Genomic DNA, 20686 nt, shown 5'->3' on the forward strand with positions numbered 1-20686 from the left:
CATAGATAACATACACTGATATAGTTTTATAATTTCCATTTTACTGGTAAAAAAAATTTGTAAATTTTTTTAAAAAGATTTTATTTAATTTAATTTTATTTATTTATTTATTTATTTAATTTTTATTTATTTATGATAGTCACAGAGAGAGAGAGAGAGAGAGAGAGGCAGAGACACAGGCAGAGGGAGAAGCAGGCTCCATGCACCGGGAGCCCGACGTGGGATTCGATCCCGGGTCTCCAGGATCGCGCCCTGGGCCAAAGGCAGGCGCCAAACCGCTGCACCACCCAGGGATCCCTAAAAAGATTTTATTTATTAATCATGAGAGACACAGAGAGAGATGCAGACACACAGGCAGAGGGAGAAGCAGGCCCCATGCAGGGAGCCTGGTGCGGGACTTGATCCCCGGCCCCCAGGATCATACCATGAGCCAAAGGCAGATGCTCAACAGCTGAGCCACCAAGCGTCCCATAAATTTCGTAAATTTTAATACTCTTTAGCTTGAGCAGGCTTGGAGACTTGACTTCTTTGATAATACTTATTGGATACTTCGTTTTCTACAGAGGATTAGAAGCCCTGGGCTGGATAACAAGTTCTTCACTTTATAGACAGTGCTATGGTAGGGAGTTTAATTATTGTTACCTTCTTTTATGAAAGTATACAATGTACATATTTGAAAATTATCTGTCATAACCTTTTTTCAGTTTAGGGTGGGTCCTCTCAAACTGATGTATATTTAGGAACCAAAATTTTAAAATAATACTTAAAATGGGCCTCTGTTGGTTAAACTGTGCTTTTAGTACTCTGGTGCTGTGCTATCCTGTGTGTCCTAAGAAGGAAAGGGCCAGGTCGGGGAACGTTTGACAAGTTGTTTTTGTGGATGAAAACCCTTTTTCCACATATACAGCCAATACTGAGCCCGATTGTGTTTTAAAACTTCAAATGTGAAGGCACATTAATCTTCAGGTTAAAACAAAAGGATAGCTTAGAACATGCAAATTCAACATTTCCATTAGGAGAATTTAGATGTTTTTCAAGCAAATAAAATGTTCTGCTTATGTTAAATGTTAGTTTTTAATAAGTATCTGACTTCACAGAATATTGCTTTAAATAATGCCCTCTTAGAGAATCCTCCAAATTTTTTAGGGTGTTGTTTATTCATGCTAGCAGCTTTTCAGTCCTGTCTTGCCATTTGCTATCCAGAACATCTCTGGGCCATTTTAAAAGTTGAAATAAAATTCACATAAAATATATTTTTAATATATTCACTATGTGCATCCTCCACCACCATCTAATTCCAGAACATTTTCAGAACTTCAGACCATTTTATTTTTATTCTTTTTTAAAAGATTTATTTATTTGAGAGAGACAGAGTGAGCTCACATGCATGCCTGCTTGTGAGTGGGGGATGGGGCAAAGGGAAAGAACCTTTAAGCAGATTCCTCTCTGAGCATAGAGTCGGACTTGGGGCTGGTGGGGCTCAATCTCATGACTGATGAGATCCTGCATGACCTGAGCTGAAACCAAGAGTTGGACGCTTAACCGGGTGAACCACACAGGTGCCCCAGAAATTTAGACATTTTGAAAATCTGCAGACCAATTTTTATGGTGATCACTACCAGGCCCTGTGGTAGATGATTGACATTATCACCGATTCTCTTAACCTTGCACCATATAGTGAAGTCTTTTACTTGATTTTGAAAGACATTTGGTGATAGCCTGATTTTATCAGTTTAGGAACCTGGGGCCCAGAGAGGGCAAATAAATCTTCAGAAGTCAAGTAATCTGTTTCCTAGGTAGAGCCAGGATCCAGACCCAGATCTTTTTTACCCCAGAATCTGTGTTGTTTGCAACATACCACACTGCTGCTAATAAATAATCATTAGGTAAGTTGCCAGAAACTCCACATCCTGCTTTCTAAAGCCTTAAATTAAGTAGTTTTAGCCCATTAAGTTACTTTCTCCATTACTCTGAATAACCACTAATATTTTAATGTGATCCCTTTAGACCTCATTTTGGTGGCTTCACAACAACCTTTAACCTTCATCTTTTTCTTTTTAATAATTTGACTTGGCTTGTTTTTTTGTTTGTCTTAGATTTTTTTATTCATTCATGAGAGACACAGAGGGAGAGAGGCAGAGACCTAGGCAGAGAGAGAAGCAGGTTCCATGCAGGGAGCCCCGATGTGGGGCTCAATCCTGGGACTCCAGGGTCACTCCCTGTGCTGAAGGGAGGCACTCAACCACTGAGCCACCCAGCCATCCCTTGACTTGTTTTTCTAGCTTATAGTGTGAATGATGTTCATGATGGACAATTGTGCTGCTAGACAACTAAACATAATTCTTCTGTATTAATAGTATAATTTAGTAAAAGTTCCAGTATTTAAAAAAATAATTCCCACAGAGTTGACTTGGGAGTGGATTACAATAAACAGCATCTACCTCTTTCTTTCTTTTTCTTTTCTTTTCTTTCCTTTTCTTTTCTTTTCTTTTCTCTTTCTTTCTTTCTTTCTTTCTTTCTTTCTTTCTTTCTTTCTTTCTTTTTCTTTTCTTTTCTTTTCTTTCTTCCTTTTTTTTTTTGTCTTAAGAAGCAAAGAATTCTGTCATTTAATTTTATAAGCTTTTTACTTGAAATTGTACCACCTTGGTCAGAACATTCCAGGACTCTCTTAAATATTCATTTGTTTATTTTGTTTTTTTTTGTTTTTTTTTTGTTTTTAATTTTTTTTTTTCATTTATTTATGATAGTCACACACAGAGAGAGAGAGAGAGGCAGAGACATAGGCAGAGGGAGAAGCAGGCTCCATGCACCGGGAGCCTGACGTGGGATTCGATCCCGGGTCTCCAGGATCACGCCCTGGGCCAAAGGCAGGCGCTAAACCGCTGCGCCACCCAGGGATCCCTCATTTGTTTATTTTGAATCATAGAATGAAGATGGCACAACTAGTAAGCTATTTGGGGGGCAGGGGGAGGTATTCATATGTACATTATAGTCATACAAAGAGTTTATGATATTCTGGGCACTGTAGATTTAAGCATTGAATTGACTATCCAGTCTCTGTGTATTCTTTAGGGAAATAGTCTAATTTCACACTATCTGAAATACTTAGAAAACATTAATAATGAAGTTCATTAATGCCACTGTGGTTTAAGTGAACATATAAAGTCAGGAGTTCTAGGTGCTAACTTCTGCCACCTAACTTTGTGACCTTCTACAAGTGAATTATTTAATATCTCCTACTTTATTTACTTATTTATGTAATCTCTGTACCCAATGTGGAGTTTGAACCTAGGACTCCAAGATCAGGAGTCGCATGCCCTACTGAGTAAGCCAGCTGGTCACCCCAAGATCTCTCACTTTTAATTTCTTTTATTAAAAAATGAGCAAAGGACTTAAATAGACATTTCTCCAAAGATGAAATAGCCAATAAGCACATGAAAGATACTCAACATCACTAATCATTAGGGAATGCAACTACAATGAAAGATACTACCTTATACCCATTAGCATGGCTACTAGCCAAAAAAACAGAAAAGGGAGTCACCTAGGTGGCTTAGTCATTAGGGCGTCTGCCTTCAAGTGTGTTCAGTCCCGGGGGCAGGCCCACAAAAGCAGGCTTCCTGCTCAGCAGGGAATCTGCTTCTTCCTCCCCTTCCTCCTGACTCTTCTCTCTCTCTCTCTCTCTCTCTCTCTTTCATAAAATTAAAAAGAAAAAAATTTTAAACTCTAAAAAAAAAAAAAAAAAAAAAAGCCAGGAAAGGTGTTGATGAGGATGAGAAACTGGAACCCTTGTGCAGCACTGGTGGGAGTGCAAAAGAGTACAACCACTGTGGAAAACAATATGGCGATTCCTTAAAAAATTACCAACAGAATTACCATATGATCCAGCAATTCCGCTTCTGGGTAGTCACTTAAAAGAACTGAAAGCAGGATCTTTTTTTTTTTTTTTTTTTTAATTTTTTTAAATTTTTATTTATTTATGATAGTTACAGAGAGAGAGAGAGAGGCAGAGACACAGGCAGAGGGAGAAGCAGGCTCCATGCACCGGGAGCCTGATGTGGGATTCGATCCCGGGTCTCCAGGATCGCGCCCTGGGCCAAAGGCAGGTGCCAAACCGCTGCGCCACCCAGGGATCCCCTGAAAGCAGGATCTTAAAGACATGGGTATACCCATGTTCATAGCAGCATTATTCACAATAGCTAAAACATAGAAATAATCCAAGTGTCCATTGACAGATGAATGGATAAGCAAAATGTGGCATCTTAACACACGAAGGAATATTATTGAGCCTTTTAAGGAAGGAAATTCTGCAATATGCTACATACTTAGGAATAAAATGATAAAAGCAAGGTAATAAATTGAATTATATTGAATTAATTGAATTGTTCTTTTGTTGTTGAGTTTTAGGCATCTGTTAACTTTGGATATGAATCCCCTAATAGATATACATAATTTGCAAATATTTTCTTCCACTCTGTGGGTTGCTATCTTTTTTTTTTTAAGATTTTATTTATTTATTCATGAGAGACAGAGAGGCAGAAACATAGGCAGAGGGAGAAGCAGGCTCCATGCAGGAGCCTGATATGGGACTCAATCCCAGACCCCAGGATCACGCCCTGAGTGAAAGGCAGACGCTTAACCGCTAAGCCACCCAGGAGTCCCTGTGGGTTTCTTTTTTACTTTGTTAATAGTGTCTGTATTTTTCTAAAGATTTTATTTTATTTTATTTTTTTAAGTAATCTCTATGCCCAATGTGGCACTCAAACTCAACAGCCTGGAGGTCAGTAGTCACATGCTCTGCCAGCTGAGCCAACCAGGTGCCCCAGTAGTGTCTTTATTATTTTTTGTAAGATTTTATTTATTCATGAGAGATACACACAGAGAGGCAGAGAGAGAAGCAGGCTCCCCATGAGGAACCTGATGTGGTACTCCATCCCAGAACCCCGGGATCATGACCTGAGGCAGATGCTCAACCACTGAGCCACCCAGGCACCAGCTAATAGTGTCTTTAGATGCAGAAAATTTATAAATGTTCATAAAGTCCTATTTGTCTATGTTTTGTTGTTATCTGTGTCTTTGCTGTCATCTCCAAGAAATCATTGTCAGATCCAGTGTCATGAGGCTTTTATCCTATGTTTGCTTCTAAAAGTTTTATAATTTCAAAATAAAAAAATAAAGTTTTTAATTTTAGGCCTTAAATTTAGGTTTTTGATCCATTTTGAGTAAATTTTCATATATAGTGTATATAGTAAGAGTCCAACTTCATTCTTTCGCATCTGTATGTCCATTTTCCCAGCATTTGTTGAAAAGACTGTTCTGCCCCCATTGAATGGTCTTCACACCCTTATCAAAAATCACTTGACCATATACAAGAGGATTTATTTCTGCACTTTCTATTCTATCCCATCAATCCATATGTTTGTCTTTATGCCAGCACTACACTTTTTGGCTACTGAAGCTTTGTAGTAAGTTTTGAAATCAGGAATTATGAGTTAAGTTTTGTTCTTTTTCAAGATTATTTTGACTTATTATGGTCCCTTGAGATTCCATATGAATTTTAAGATGGATTTTTCTATCTGGCAAACACTCCATTTATTGTGTGTGTGTGTGTGTGTGTGTACACATACACAGTCTATTAATATTAAGTTCCAGGTACATTCTGAATTCATGTTATTTCTTTTTTGAACTGCAAGGAGTAGATTGGTAAGTCACATTAAATCACTCTAGAAGAAGCTGTTTTTCACACTTATATGCAACCCAGTTGTGATTCAGAGGCAAGTGAGATTGAATGACTTTCTTAGTGATTTATCCACCAGGCAAGCAGTTGACTGTGCATTTATGAATGGGGAGGAGGGATCCCTGGGTGGCGCAGCGGTTTGGCCCCTGCCTTTGGCCCAGGGCGCAATCCTGGAGACCCGGGATTGAATCCCACGTCGGGCTCCCAGTGCATGGAGCCTGCTTCTCCCTCTGCCTGTGTCTCTGCTTCTCTCTCTGTGTGTGACTATCATAAAAACAAATAAATAAATAAATAAATAAATAAATAAATAAATAAATAAATAAATAAAAATAAAAATAAAATGAGGGGATCCCTGGGTGGCGCAGCGGTTTGGCGCCTGCCTTTGGCCCAGGGCGTGATCCTGGAGACCTGGGATCGAATCCCACGTCGGGCTCCCGGTGCATGGAGCCTGCTTCTCCCTCTGTCTGTGTCTCTGCCTCTCTCTCTCTCTGTGTGTGACTATCATAAATAAATAAAAAAAAATTTTAAAAAAAATAAAAAATTAAAATAAAATAAAATGAATGGGGAGGAGCATGTGGCTAAAGGAAGAGGAGTCAGAACCAAGTATCTTCTTTTTTTTTTTAAGATTTTATTTATTTATTCATAAGAGACAGAGAGACCAAGTATCTCCTAAAGGAATAGACTGCAGAAATGATTACAACTGAAAGACAGGGTGCGTACTTCATTAGCAGAATATCTTGTTTTCATTGGTGTGTGTGCCATCCCAGTATTAATGCATATCTGCTGGTTCATTGGTAAGAACAATTTTTCAGTTCTCTCAAAAAAGAGGCTTTTTTTCCCTTGCAAAGAAATCACTATGTAGAACATTGGTGGGAATGTGTGTGCAAACAGTGTTTCTGTGGTGCTCTCTGTGTTTCATAAGTTTTTTTTTTTTTTTTAAGATTGATTGATTGATTGATTTGAGACAGAGAATGAGAGAGTGAGAGCGGCAGAGACACAGGCAGAGGGAGAAGCAGGCTCCATGCACAGAGCTCGACATGCATGGGTCGACCCTGGATCTCCAGGATCACGCCCTGGGCTGAAGGCGGCGCTAAACCACTGAGCCACCCAGGCTGCCCTCATAAGTTTTATATATATTATCTTAACTAATTTTTACTATCATGTATAAAAAAGGTATTATTTAGCCCTGATTTTATATGTAAAGAATTGGAGGCTTATTAGCAAATTTAAATAATAATTTGTCTCAGACACACTGATAGAGCTAGAATTTAAACCGAGGTTTGATCTGACTCCAAAGCACATTTTTTCACTCTTCCTGGACTGTCTTGGGGCTAAGAATAGTGATAATATGCCTTTTCTTTTGAAAGTAATTACAGTTGGGGCACCTGACTGGCTCAGTCAGAAGAGCATGTGGCTCTTGATCTTGAGATTGTGCTTGAACTAGTCCCACATTGGACGTAGAGCTTACTTAAAAAAATATATTATTTTAAAAAATTAATAAAAATTATTATAGTTGATTTTCATTATTTAGTAGTTACCTTGTATAAAGTGGCTGCAGACCCTGAATTAGTGAGTACTGAACAGTTTCTTCCGGAGATGTTACAGTTAGGTTCCTGCAAGCCCCTGGTCACAACATTTTCCTCTGCCAACAAATACATAATCTTGTTTCATGTGTATTTCTGTTTAAGGACAACTTGTTTAATATATATTGTTGGTTCATTAACATTGAACAACAATAAAATGTTGACCGCTAGATTATTTCTAATCTTTTGCCATCATAAAAAAAAAAAAACCCTATGGATGAGCATCCTTGTAATCAAATATTTTGTGTACATCTTTGATTAAATTTTAGGATATATTCATAGACATGACATTGTTGAGTCCAAGGAAAATTCACAGTTACTGCCAAAAAATGCCTTCCCAGTATTGTTAACTGGTTCACACTCCCCCCTCTGACAATGTAGTAGAACTTTGGCTTTTCGCCTCATAGACATTAAATTTTTTTATATTTGTTTAGAGATTGATATAGTTATCTTGTTTTAATTTAATAGATGTTAGTGGAAATTTTTTTCATAGTTTTTAGACATTTTGTTTCAAACTTTTTTCATTTTAATTTTAAATTCTTTTTTTTTCAAGATTTTATTTATTTACTCATGAGAGACACAGAGAGAGAGGTAGAGACATAGGCTGAGGGAGAAGCAGGCTCCCTGTGGGGAACCTGATGCAGGACTTGATCCCAGGACCCCAGATCACCACCTGAGACAAAGGCAGATGCTACCCAGGTGCCCCTAAACCCATTTTTCTTAAATAGCCAGTTTTCTCATTGCCACTGGTTAAATAATATATCCTTTTATCCTTGATTTGAAATGTTGCCTTTTTCATTTATTAAAGACTTATATACTTGGGTTGTTTTTATTTTAAGATTTTATTTGACAGTGTACAAACCCGGAACAGCAGGCAGAGGGAGAGGGGGAAGCAGTGTCCCCGCTGATCAGGGAGTCTGCCATGACTGTGACCACAGGGCTCAATCCCAGACCCTGGGATAATGACCCAAGCCAAGGCAAGTTACTTAACTGACTGAGCCACCCAGGCATCCCCTTGGTTTCATTTTTGATTATTTGTTTATTCCAGTATGTTTTTTCTGACAGCCATAGCACCAGTACAGGGGTACTGATTGCGTTACTACATGTTTTAATATCCTAAAGGGCAGAAAATACTTTCTAATACTTTCATTCTTTTGTATGAACTGTAGACTTAATTCTCAAATTCCAGAAACATTATTTTGAGATTTCATTGGAATTTTATTAAAAGAGTTACTTTGGGGTAAATTGGCACTTGAAGTCTTACTATTACAGAGTATCACATTTTGCTAGTTATTCAAATTGTTTGTTTTTCAAAAATTAGGTATTTTCTTCTTACAGAGTCTGCATGTTTCTTATAAAATTCATTCGTAGTAGTTGATACTTTTATTGATGTTCTAAAATATTCTTTTTTCCGTCTTATTTTCTAAAGAGTTACTTGTGTTATTAGAAAGTTGGTTTTTTGGGATGCCTGGGTGGCTCAGTGGTTGAGTGTCCACCTCTAGCCCAGGGCCTGATACTGGAGAGCTGGGATCGAGTCCCATGTCGGGCTCCCAGCATGGAGCCTGCTTCTCCCTCTGCCTGTGCCTCTGCCTTTCTCTCTCTCTCTCTCTCTCTGTGTCTCTCATGAATAAATAAATAAAATCTTTAAAAAAAAAAAGAAAGTTGGTTTTTGTATATTGTTTTTTATAACCAGCTACCTTATTGAATTCATTAATTCATTTGGTTTTTCCATTGAGTATTTTGGATTTTTCAGGTAGGTAATCTTCAGTCACATTTATATGCAAATTTGTTAGAATTACAGTCTTCAAAAGGAGGTTGGAAAGCTGATGGATTCAGACTTCTTACATTTATCATTGGTGCATTCCATTAACCTTAAGAGTTGAGTGAGTCCAACTTAAATATAAGAGGTGAATATAATACTTAAAGCTCTTTTTTTAAATTTATTCAGCTCTTTCTCAGTAAAGACTATTAATTGATATGGGAATCTCTTTTGGGTAGTAGGAGGTACATGTTTTTAAAATTACTGGTATACTCCTACCACCCTGTATGTAATACCCTACACAAAATAATAGGTAGTAATGTTTGTTGAATAGGTAGATATTTTCAAATTGAAATTAGAGGGAAGCTGCAAGAAATCATTTCTAAATTCCAACTCTATTTCTGGTCTTTTTTTAAAGATTTTATTTATTCATTCATGAGAGACAGAGAGAGAGGCAGAGATACAGGCAGAGGGAGAAGCAGGCTCCATGCAGGGAATACGGGACTGGGTCCCGGGACCCCAGGATCACACCCTGGGCCGAAGGGAAGTGCCCAACCACTGAGCCACCCAGGCGTCCCTATTTCTGCTCTTCTAAAAATCATTATTCAAATATTTACTGAGCACTTAAGGAGCTGGTCATTCCCTCTTACTATTTTTTCTAATAACTGAATTTCTAGATTAGAGTCACAAGTGTTTAAGCTCCAGCAATTGATTACAGAGAAGTGAAATATTCTTTCCAATTGAAATGGGTTTTTGAAGGTGAAGTATCTGTTTCTGTTTTTGTTAATAGCTTTGACACTTAGTGTCTATCTATATTGATTTTACGGCTCAACACTCCTGTGCATGGGAATGTTGTTTGCAAATCTATTTTTCTATCTAACTATTTTGAAATTATTTTCTTTAGAACCTCTCAGAAAAGACAGCTCTTTCTGCTCTTCTGTTGTGGCCTCAATTTCTATTCTCAGTGCAGCTACCTAGGAGCTAGAAACACTAAACTTCTATAAATATATAATATTGTAGAAGAAAGGGCAATTGAGGATGCCACTGCTTACTCCAAATTTAGATATTCTCAGAATAAGTAGACTCCAGACTCTCAGAGATAGAACTGTTTTTGTGCATGTTGATAAATGAGAAGGCTGTGTTTTCTTATACCCTTTTTCTGACATTTATGTTTCAAAACACAGGTAACTAATTTTTACCTATTTAGGAAGTTTAGTCCATTTACTAAATGAAAGATATTTATCATCTCCCAGGCTCTGTGCTACAAAGATCTTGGTGTCTATGCGGGAAGAGAAGAATGAAGTTTTTACTGTCATGATTGAATCCTTTTTGCTTTATACACCCTTTTGACAATCTGATGAAAGTAGTGGACTTTTGGGCAGCCCCGGTGGCGCAGCGGTTTAGCGCCGCCTGCAGCCGAGGGCATGATCCTGGAGTCCCGGGATCGAGTCCCACGTCAGGCGCTCTGCATGGAGCCTGCTTCTCCCTCTGCCTGTGTCTCTGTCTCTCTCTCTCTCTGCATCTCTATGAATAAATAAATAAATAAAATTTAAAAAAAAAAGAAAGTAGTGGACTTTTGTAGAAAAACGCACATGGATAGGCTCAAACAAACATGTAAATTTTTACATAGAATTCAAGATGTTTCTAGTCTTTGAAATTTAGCCATAAACCCAAGTCCCTGGAGGTTCTCTGAACTCCAGACTAAGAACTCCTACCTTAAATAAAAGCATTGCTAAAAGTTGTGAGTGACCTAAGATCCTGTAACACAATATTTAGATATCTGATGCATCCAACAAAGGGGAAGTTTCCTTGGGGGCCTATAACTTAACCTTTAGCCACTAAGTTCCTTAAACGTTTTTCTCTCTCCACTGGCTATTCATAGCTGACTCTGCTAGGTTCTTTTCTTCTACCCAGCATATAAAAGTTGGATTTCCTGAGTTCTTCCTGGGCCTCCTTCTTTTCTTCTATTTTTTTTTTTGCTTGGGGAATCTCTTTCTCTCCTTTGAAGTTAAATACCACTGTATTATTGATGGCTGCCAGTTCTTTTTTTTTTTAAGATTGTTTTTATTCATGAGAGACCCAGAGAGAGAGAGAAAGAGAGGGAGAGAGAGAGAGAGAGAGAGGCAGAGACACAAGCAGAGGGAGAAGCAGGTTCCATGCAGGGAGCCTGACGTGGGACTCGATCCTGGGTCTTCAGCATCACACCCTGGGCTGAAGGCAGCGCTAAACTGCTGAGCCACCCAGGCTACCCAATGGCTTCCAGATTTATCATCAGCTCATATCTTCTCAGAGTACTAGAATCCTATATGCAACTGTCTACTCAAAAATCTATTTACGTATCTTACAGATATCACCTGTGTAACAGAAAAACATTAATATAGATACTTTTATAATAGCTTTGTTGAAATAAAATTCATATACCACAAAATTTATGCTTTTAGAGTATAAATTCAGGGATTTTTAGTGTATTCACAGAGTTACGCAACCATTACTACTCTTTTTTTTAAAAAAATATTTTATTTATTTATTCATGAGAGACACAGAGAGAGAGAGGCAGAGACACAGGCAGAGGGAGAAGCAGGCTCCATGCAGGGAGCCTGATGTGGAACTTGATCCCGGGTCTCCAGGATCACGCCCTGGGCTGAAGGCGGCTCTAAACCCCTGAGCCACTCGGGCTGCCCTCCATTACTACTCTTTAATTCCAAAACATTTTCATCGCCCCAGAAGGAAATACTGTACTGTTAGCAATCATTCATTCCCCCCTGCCCTCTGCCCCTGAGTTTTACCTACTACTCTCCTTTCTTGTTTCTCTCTGTATTTGCCTGTTCTGGACATTGAAAATAAATGGAATCATGTGGTATGTGGCCTTTTTTGGTTTCTTTTCACTTAGCATGATGTTTTCAAGATTTATCCACGTTCTAGCATATATCAATACTTTATTTCTTTTTATGGTGAATAGTATTCCAGTATGTGGATAATGCCACAGTTGATAGCATATATATATGTTCTTGCTGAAGCTCTACTGCTACAGTGATGTGGTGTTTAAAGCTATCGAATGAGAAAATAAGGTGGTGATATGCATAATTTGGATTGAATATAATATCACACTTAACATTTAGAGCTTGATGTGACTAAAAATTATGTAATACTAACTTTTATCTTATTTTCAAAATAATACTTTCTCTGATGTCTCACATTCTCTGATACTTTACTTTTGGAAAGATAAGCAGGCTCTTTTGTTGTTTCTGTATGTGATTAGCTAAATTTGTTTTAATCCTTCTGAAGGCCTTATAGAACACATTTTGTGTAAAATATGTAATTATCTTTGGACAATGAGTTTAATCCCCAGGTCACATTCTAATAATTTTCTTTTCACAGTTGGAAATAAGGCATTATTTTCAGTGAAAGTTATCTTAGTGTTTAAATGACATTATTAAATTACATTACAAAGTGCCAAACTGTTAAGAGACAGGATTTTTATTTTCTTCATACTTTGAGGTTAGGTATTCATGAATGTATGAAGGTACCAAACATTTGAAGATCTACACATAAAACTTTATTTGAATGTGAATATCTAACTAAATCACCAGGATCATCTAAATATTATTTAACATTAGGATTCCAGGCACAGGCCTTGACTAAGAACTGTAGTCACTCTCTGAATACATTTAGGAATTTCACAAAGCAGATCAGTAAAAAAACAACAACAACAACAAAAAAAAGCAGATCAGTGGTTTTCTTTGTCCTGAGAAGATTTTTATAAAGAAGTAATGATGGGGCACCTGGGTGGCTCAGTGGTTGAGCATCTGCTTTTGGCTCAGGTCGTGATCCGGGGGTCCTGGGATTGAGTCCTGCATCAGACACACCACAGGGACCCTTCTTCTCCCTCTGTCTGTGTCTCTGCCACTCTCTGTGTCTTTCATGAATAAATAAAAATAAAATCTTAAAAAAAAAAAAAAAGGTAATGAATGGGCTTTTTAAAAATTTAGGAATTTCATAAAGAAAGTATTTTTGATTATCAAATTAATATGAATATACTTGATTCTAAATGATATAAATCACTGATGAAGAATATGTAATCTGATCATGAAGTTGACTTTTGCTGTTAAAATTGAAGAATTCTCTTCATGATTAGCATGAGAATTTGAAATAATGGAATATTTTGTAGGTGAAATGTTACACCTCACTCTGGCACCCTACTCCTGCTGAGAAGAGTAGGTAGAGATCTTGACTAGAAGATATGTTAAGTGGAGTTATATAGATAAGCAACGAAGAGAGGGGTATTGTTTTTAGGTTTTGTGAGTTGTTGAAAATGAGGTCGTCAGAGTCACTTGTTTGATGAAGTGCACATTTAGTAGTTTTAAATTCACAATGTGGAAGAGAATGAGCACTTATCAGAACAGAAGGAAATGTGTGGTTAAACGGTTTCATCTGTAACTGTAGACTATTTCCCTTGGTCCAAATGGGAGGAGAAATGGAACCTTGTGTTTTGGGCTTTTTTCCCCATTATAAATAGAAATTAGTTCAGTGTGGAGCCCTTACCAGGAAAAAAAGGTTGCATTTAGGAGTAGAGGAGAATGACAAAAATGTGTGTTAAGATGGCATAAATCCTGTAGGTTTTATGTTACAGGTGTCTCAATTGTAATTTTTTGAGCATATTTATAATTATCGACAATCGATTATTCTTACTAAACCTCTCTAAAAACAAGATTACCCCAAGATTGTTGAAGAAACTGCTGAGTTGAATAAAGAAAAAGGGTAATGCTTCCAGCTTTTTCTCAAAATGAAGACTGTCTTAACCAATTTTATATAATTTCAGTTAATAAATACTAATTTTAGCTCACAGAAGCATTTAGATTATCCAAATAAAATATATCTAGTACAAATAAAGAACCTTATTTATAAAGATATATTTGATAATATGGAGTCTTGAAGAGTCATGGAAGTCCTGCTTCCTTTGCGTCTAAAAAATCTTTTGTTAAGGCATAAAATAATAAATATCTATGCTGATTTTTATCCTGAAGCCCATGTTAAATGAGATAAAGGAGACCTAAAATAACAATGTTTTTCCCTAAAGTTACTGTTAGGATAGGAGAGTATTAGGATGAGGGGAGAGTATAAGAATTGTCATAAATTTCTTTTTTTTTTTAATTTCTTATATTTCTTATTGTAAAATAAAATTTTCACATTAAGATGATAGTATTTGTACATTTCCTTCCTTGATAGATCCTTAATGGCTCTTGAGAACAGTTAGACTTCCAGGCACTATGGGAATTTGGTGATTGAAAATGAAACTCGCTTGAATTTAAAAAACAAACCTAAAGTGACTTTTGCTCTAGAATTACTTATTTATACTTACTTGGTAGATAATGGTATATATGCCGCCGAAGCAAGCACATTAATGGTAAATAAATATTATATCAGTTAAGTTTCTTTGGTTAAAAACAGTAGACATCAAGTATGGCCAACCACCTATAGTAAAAAAAGAAAAAGAAAAAAAAGCAGCATTACTTCACGGGAAGCTATGAGATAGCTATAGAACTGAAGGGAAGTATGAAGAGCCTGACCCTGGGTAGCTCCAGAGATCCAAACACAGGGAAACTCTCTTTAGGGGGTGTGTGCTCTCTTTAGGGGCTAGTAAATTCCATTTGTTTTCAGTCCTTTTATCTTTTAACCCAAAGTTCAGAAATCAAGGCAAAATATTTGATTGTCCTGGCTTTAGCTGGCGGAGCAATGATATCTATTTCAAGTTATCATTTTACTACAGCTTTTACAATATCTGTGTAACTTTGTTTTATTTTTTTTTAAGATTTTTATTTATTTATTCATGAGAGACACAGAGAGAGGGAGAAGCAGGCTCCATGCAAGGAGCCCGACATGGGGTTCGATCCTAGAACCCCAGGATCGCACCCTGGGCCAAAGGCAGGTGCTTAACTGCTGAGCCACCCAGGGATCCCATAACTTTGTTTTAAAAACAATTTGAAAGAATTTGTGATTAGAAATAAAGTACTGGTAAACCAGATTAACTTAATTTATATTTGGTCAGAGGCTCTGGTTTATATACTTTCCTACACTTTTTTAAAGAATGTATTTATTTATTTTAGAGAGAGCATGAGCAGGGGTGGGGAGGCAGAAGGAGAGAGAGAATCCCAGGCAGCTTCCCTGCTGAGCCGGGAGCCTGATGCAGGGCTCTGTCCCATGACCCGGAGATCGTGACCTGAGCCGAAAGCAAGAGTTGAACACTCAACTGAATAAGCCACGCATATGCCCCTACAATTCTTAATTTTATAATTGTATTCATTTTTCCCCCCTAAGAAAGCCACAGGTTTTCTTAGTAAGCTTATTCTTCATTTTATGTGTGTGTGATGGCTTATCATTGGTTTTCATCCTTCTTTTCTGTGTCTTAGGTGTATTTGAAGGCTCCCATGATTCTGAATGGAGTCTGTGTTATCTGGAAAGGCTGGATTGATCTCCAGAGACTGGATGGTATGGGCTGCCTGGAGTTTGATGAGGAACGAGCCCAGGTAGGGTGATATCAGGATCTACTGAGCATGGTCTCTTTCTAATTTTACCTTCATCCGTGCATCTATTTTACCCCGTCCTTAAGAGTAAGTATAAAAAGTCTCATGTTCAAGTGGTATTGAGGAATCCTGGAATCCCATTCTGGTTCTAGTTTGGGGAAAGTTTTTCTTTCAGTGGTTCTCAATTTGATGGGACTATTCTTGTCTGCTCAGGGAGGCACTTCAAAGTCCAGTAAATGGTTCTGTTTAACATTTGTTCTTGATCTTCAGAACATTATCATGGGGAAAGACAGTTCAGAATAAAATGTAGCATTTCTGGAGTGGATCGGTGAGGAGTTTGGCAAATCCTCTCCCAGAAAGCAGTGATTAAACTGGACAAAATTGTTTAAAAAAAAAAATTAAGGTCTCTGGAAATTTACTAAAGGCCATACATTGAGAGGTGTTTATTCATACAAAGCTATTGAATTTCGGTAAGGACCTGATAGTCTCTGGCATTTTAGTCAGTAGGACTTCCATCCCTTCCCTCAGCTCTGGTCCCTCAGGTTAGGCAAGCAGGAAAAGCCATGGAGACTGGCAGTTCTACTGTCCTGTCAGAAGGAGCTGACTTTATTTAGAATGGTGCTTGAAAAAATTCATACCCAGGGATGTTATGTTCCTGGCAAATGCTCCAGAAAGGCAAATGATGCAGGAACCAATGAAATGGCAGATTAGCCAGATACTTAACAGAGAAATCTAGGGAAACAGGTCACTAATGTGGGCCCTATTAAAATCACACATACTTCTTACGGTCCAGAAGACTATGTGCATGTGTAAGGCTGTACCTGCTCAAGCGAGAACAAAGAAGGCCATTTCAGGCTACTAGTGTACACAGAGTAGAATGATAAAATCCTCGCACTTTGAAAGTATTCAAGCTGCACACAGATCCAATAACAAAAGACAGAAGCCTGCTAGCTCCAGGTGTTTAAGTGAAACTCCTGAACAGGCATTGGCTGACCATTAAGTTATGTTGACCCAGGGCAACCCCCTAGAAAGCTAGGCCTAACCACAAAACAAAGCTAGGCAGTGATACCAGAGGCTGCACATTGCTGGGGAAACAAATTCTACAGAATTAGTCCAGGTTAAAAAAAAAAAAAAAAGTCTAGGTAAGTCATTAAGCAGAAAGATTAGAAACAGCAACAACACAGCAGAGGCAGGAGTCAGTTACTACAGAGGCAGGAGTTCAGAGTTACTACAGCATATTGTCTAAAATCTCCCGTTTTCAACCAAAAATGTAGACATGAAAATATTACTGATATTCAGGGGGAAAGCAGCCAATAGAAACTTTGAAGGAGCGCCCCAGTGTTGGTTCTTAGTGACAAAGGCTTAAAAGCAGTTATTTATTAGTACATTCAAAGAATTAAAGGAAGATTCTTCCTTTAAATAATTAATGGAAAATTGTAATGACAATGACTTATCAAATGGAGAATATCAACAAAGATCACTCAACAGCAGATTTGAACTGGCAGAAGAAAGAAGTAGTGAATTTGAACATAGATTTTTAGAAATTATCCAGTCTGAAGAACAGAAAGAAAAACAAAATAATCTCAGAGACCTATGGAATAGCAACACGCATACCAGATATGTACATGTAGTGGAAGTTTTCAGAAGAAGGGAGAAAGAGGGAGAAAGTTTTAAGAAATAATAACTGATGAAAACTTCCAAATTGATTGAAAATATTCATCTCCATCTCCTAGAAGTTCAGTGAACTTCAAGAAGTAAAAATGAAGAAATCCACACCTAGATGCATCACAGTCAAATTTTGAAAAACAAAGAATCTCAAAAGCAATAAAAAGGACTCATCGCATGCAAGGGAGCCAGAGTAAGATTAACAGCTGACTTGTCTTTTAAAATTGTGGAAGCCAGAAGGTAGTGGGATGAAAATGACACTCAAAATGCTAAATGAACTTAGTAAAAATATCCAGTCATTAGTAGGTATTGATTTCCCTCGATTTTTCTATAATAATCCCCTTAATAAAATTAAAATAATGACAAGAATAAAAAAGAGCTCTTTTGTTGTTGTCTCTTCCTCTGCTCTCCATATATGGAAATGTGAGAAAATTCTTATCCAGACATCAAAACCCAAAACCTTCCTAATAAAAAAAAAAATCAAAATTAAAGTTCTTGAGGCACCAGACTACCTGGTAGAACAGGCAGCTCTTGATCTTGAGGTCGTGAGTTCAAGCCCCATGTTGGATTTGGAGACTACTTTTAAAATGAATGAATGAATGAATGAACGAACGAATAAATACGTACATCTGTACATATGTACCAAAATTAAAATTCTTTTTTTTTTTTTTTTAAGGATTTTATTTATTGGGATCCCTGGGTGGCGCAGCCGTTTGGCGCCTGCCTTTGGCCCAGGGCGCGATCCTGGAGACCCGGGATTGAATCCCACATCGGGCTCCCAGTGCATGGAGCCTGCTTCTCCCTCTGCCTGTGTCTCTGCCTCTCTCTCTCTCTCTCTCTCTGTGACTATCATAAATAAATAAAAATTTTTAAAAAAGGATTTTATTTATTTATTCATGAGAGACACAGAGAAAGAGAGAGGGGCAGAGACACAGGCAGAGGAAGAAGCAGGCTCCATGCAGGAAGCCCAATGTGGAACCCGAGCCCAGGACTCCGGGATCATGCTGTGAGCCAAAGGCAGATGCTCAACCACTGAGCCACCCAGGCATCCCCAAAATTAAAATTCTTAAGAAAGAATCCCTGCTACCTTGATTTCCATGGGTATAAGGAGCCACTAACTTTTTTCAGAAAAACAATAAATAATCCCCAGTTTAGGAGGCTGTTTCTGTAAAAAGTGATAACAGCAGATTAAATTTACATGTAAAATATCAGATTTATTGATTTCTAAAACTGAAACATTTTATTAAAATGATAAAGTTTTACATTTAACCCACAGAATTTTCCATACCTAGAATTTTCTTTTTTTTTTTTTTTAATTTTTATTTATTTATTCATGAGAGACAGGAGTGGGGAGAGAGAGGCAGAGACACAGGAAGAGGGAAAAGCAGGCTCCATGCAGGAGCCTGACGTGGGACTCGATCCCAGGATCACACCCTGGGCTGAAGGCGGCACTAAACCGCTGAGCCACCCAGCCTGCCCCATACTTAGAATTTTCTAAGTCTTGTTGCCCCAGTCTATAAATCGAGCTTTATCACTACAAAGTTAGTACTACCTTTGGTGATAGTAAACTAATACAATAATAGGTCTCACATAATAAAGCAGGGGACTCCAAAATGAGGTTCTAAGAGTGGGGTCCTGATAGGATAGGGTTAGTGTCCTGACAAGAAGAGATGCTTAAGAGAGCTTGCTCATTCTCTCTCTCTCTCTCTCTCTCTCTCTTTTTCTCCTGTATGAGGACAGTATTCTCAGATGCTGAGAATACCTGAGGTGTATCTGCTGAGTATACCTCAGATGCTGAGGTATCTGGTACCTGGTAAACTAAGAGATAAATAGTATGATCACAATTCCATTTTAATTAAGTTTGTGGGTATTTCAGCTGAGTAGTTTCACCAGTATTGTCTTTCTGTCTTTGTTCAGAGTACTTTTGACAAATGTTGGCAAGAATGTGGAACAACAGTTGATGTGTTGGTATGTAAAATTGACACATTTGGAAAATTGGCAATACATACTAAAACGGCAAATTACATACACCTGTGATCCAGCAATTCTAGTCTAAGTCATGATATGCAAAGGGAATGAATACATGTATTCCTCAAGAGATATATACTGGGCATTTGTAGCAATATCATTAGTAAATAGCCAGAAACTGCAAACTGCTTAAATGCCAATTAGCAGTAGAATGAATAAATTGCTCATTCACACAAAGAAATACAGTGATAATGAAAAACTACAAAAGAAACCTACAAACTAGCACACCAATATGGATGGACTTCACAAATATATTGTACCCAAAAAGTACATGCTGTATGAATCCATTCTTCTGAAAGTACAGAAATAGCCAAGACTTAATTATTTTTAGAAATAAGGATAATGGTTTATCCTTGATGGAGGAGGGTAGGTGCTGGAATGGAACAGAAGGAAATTTGTGAGATACTGTTACTGTTCTGGTTCTTTCTATGGATTCTAGTTCCAAAGAAAGTTTGGTTTGTGGAAATTCATCAGGCTGTAATTTAGGACAGTGTGCCTGGTAAAATTCAGGTGTGAACCACATAATATATTTTAAGTTTTTCTAGAAGCCACATTAAAAAAAAATTAAAAGAAGCAATTATATTTAATTTTTATATAATATTTTGTTTAACTCAGTATATCCAAAATATCATACTTGGACATAAAATTAATATAAAAATTAACTGTTCTATCTCACATTTTTTTCTTTACAAGTACTTGAAATCTCATGTTTATTGTCCATGTACAGACTCAGACTAGCTGTTTTTTTGTTTTTTTTTTTTTTTAGATTGATTGATTGATTGATTTGAGAGAAAGAGTGAGTAGGGGAGGGGCAGAGTAAGAGAATCCTCCAGCAGACTCCCCGCTGAGTGAGGAGCCCGATGTGGGGCTCAATCTAATCATCCTGAGATTGTGACCTGAGCCAAAACCAGGAATTTGTCAGATGCGTAACCAACTGAGCCACCCAGGCACTTCCAGACTAGCCACATTAAAAGTGTGTAGTAGTCACATGTGGCTAGTTGTTACCATATTGGACAGGAAAGCCTTGTGTACTCTTGTAGATATAATACACTATAATAAAATGTTTTAAAAGTTTATCATAAGTGAATATAACTCTGAATAGAATTGTAGAAAACAAATCATGTTTGCTGATTGTATTTTCATCTTTCAGTTCCTTTTTTGTAATTTGTAGGGATAAAACTCAATGTCTTTATGCTTTTGGTTTTCAATAATTGGGACTCTGAAAGTTTAAAAATCAAATTTTTGGCATTTCACCATTGGATACTTTAATCAGAGACTTCAAACTAATTTTGAACAAAGCTTAAGTGAGTCTTCAATTACCATGAAAAGATCAATGCCATTTTAGGAACTTATATTGATTTCAGAGAAATTCTTCAAAGGCTCAAATTATTTA

The 20686-nt window shown here is 37.4% G+C and overlaps 1 protein-coding gene across 4 annotated transcripts in view; it reads left to right on the forward strand.

Annotated features, from left to right (window-relative positions):
* The window catches only part of CBFB (core-binding factor subunit beta), a 60303-nt gene that overhangs the window by 18983 nt on the left and 20634 nt on the right, over positions 1–20686 (forward strand). For all 4 annotated transcript variants that reach the window (XM_077886292.1, XM_077886303.1, XM_077886279.1 and 1 more), the window contains one exon: positions 15487–15603. In XM_077886292.1, coding sequence (XP_077742418.1) covers positions 15487–15603 — 117 coding nt within the window. The remainder of the gene's footprint in view (positions 1–15486; positions 15604–20686) is intronic.

Source organism: Canis aureus, chromosome 3, assembly GCF_053574225.1.
Source record: "Canis aureus isolate CA01 chromosome 3, VMU_Caureus_v.1.0, whole genome shotgun sequence".
NCBI lineage: Eukaryota > Metazoa > Chordata > Mammalia > Carnivora > Canidae > Canis > Canis aureus.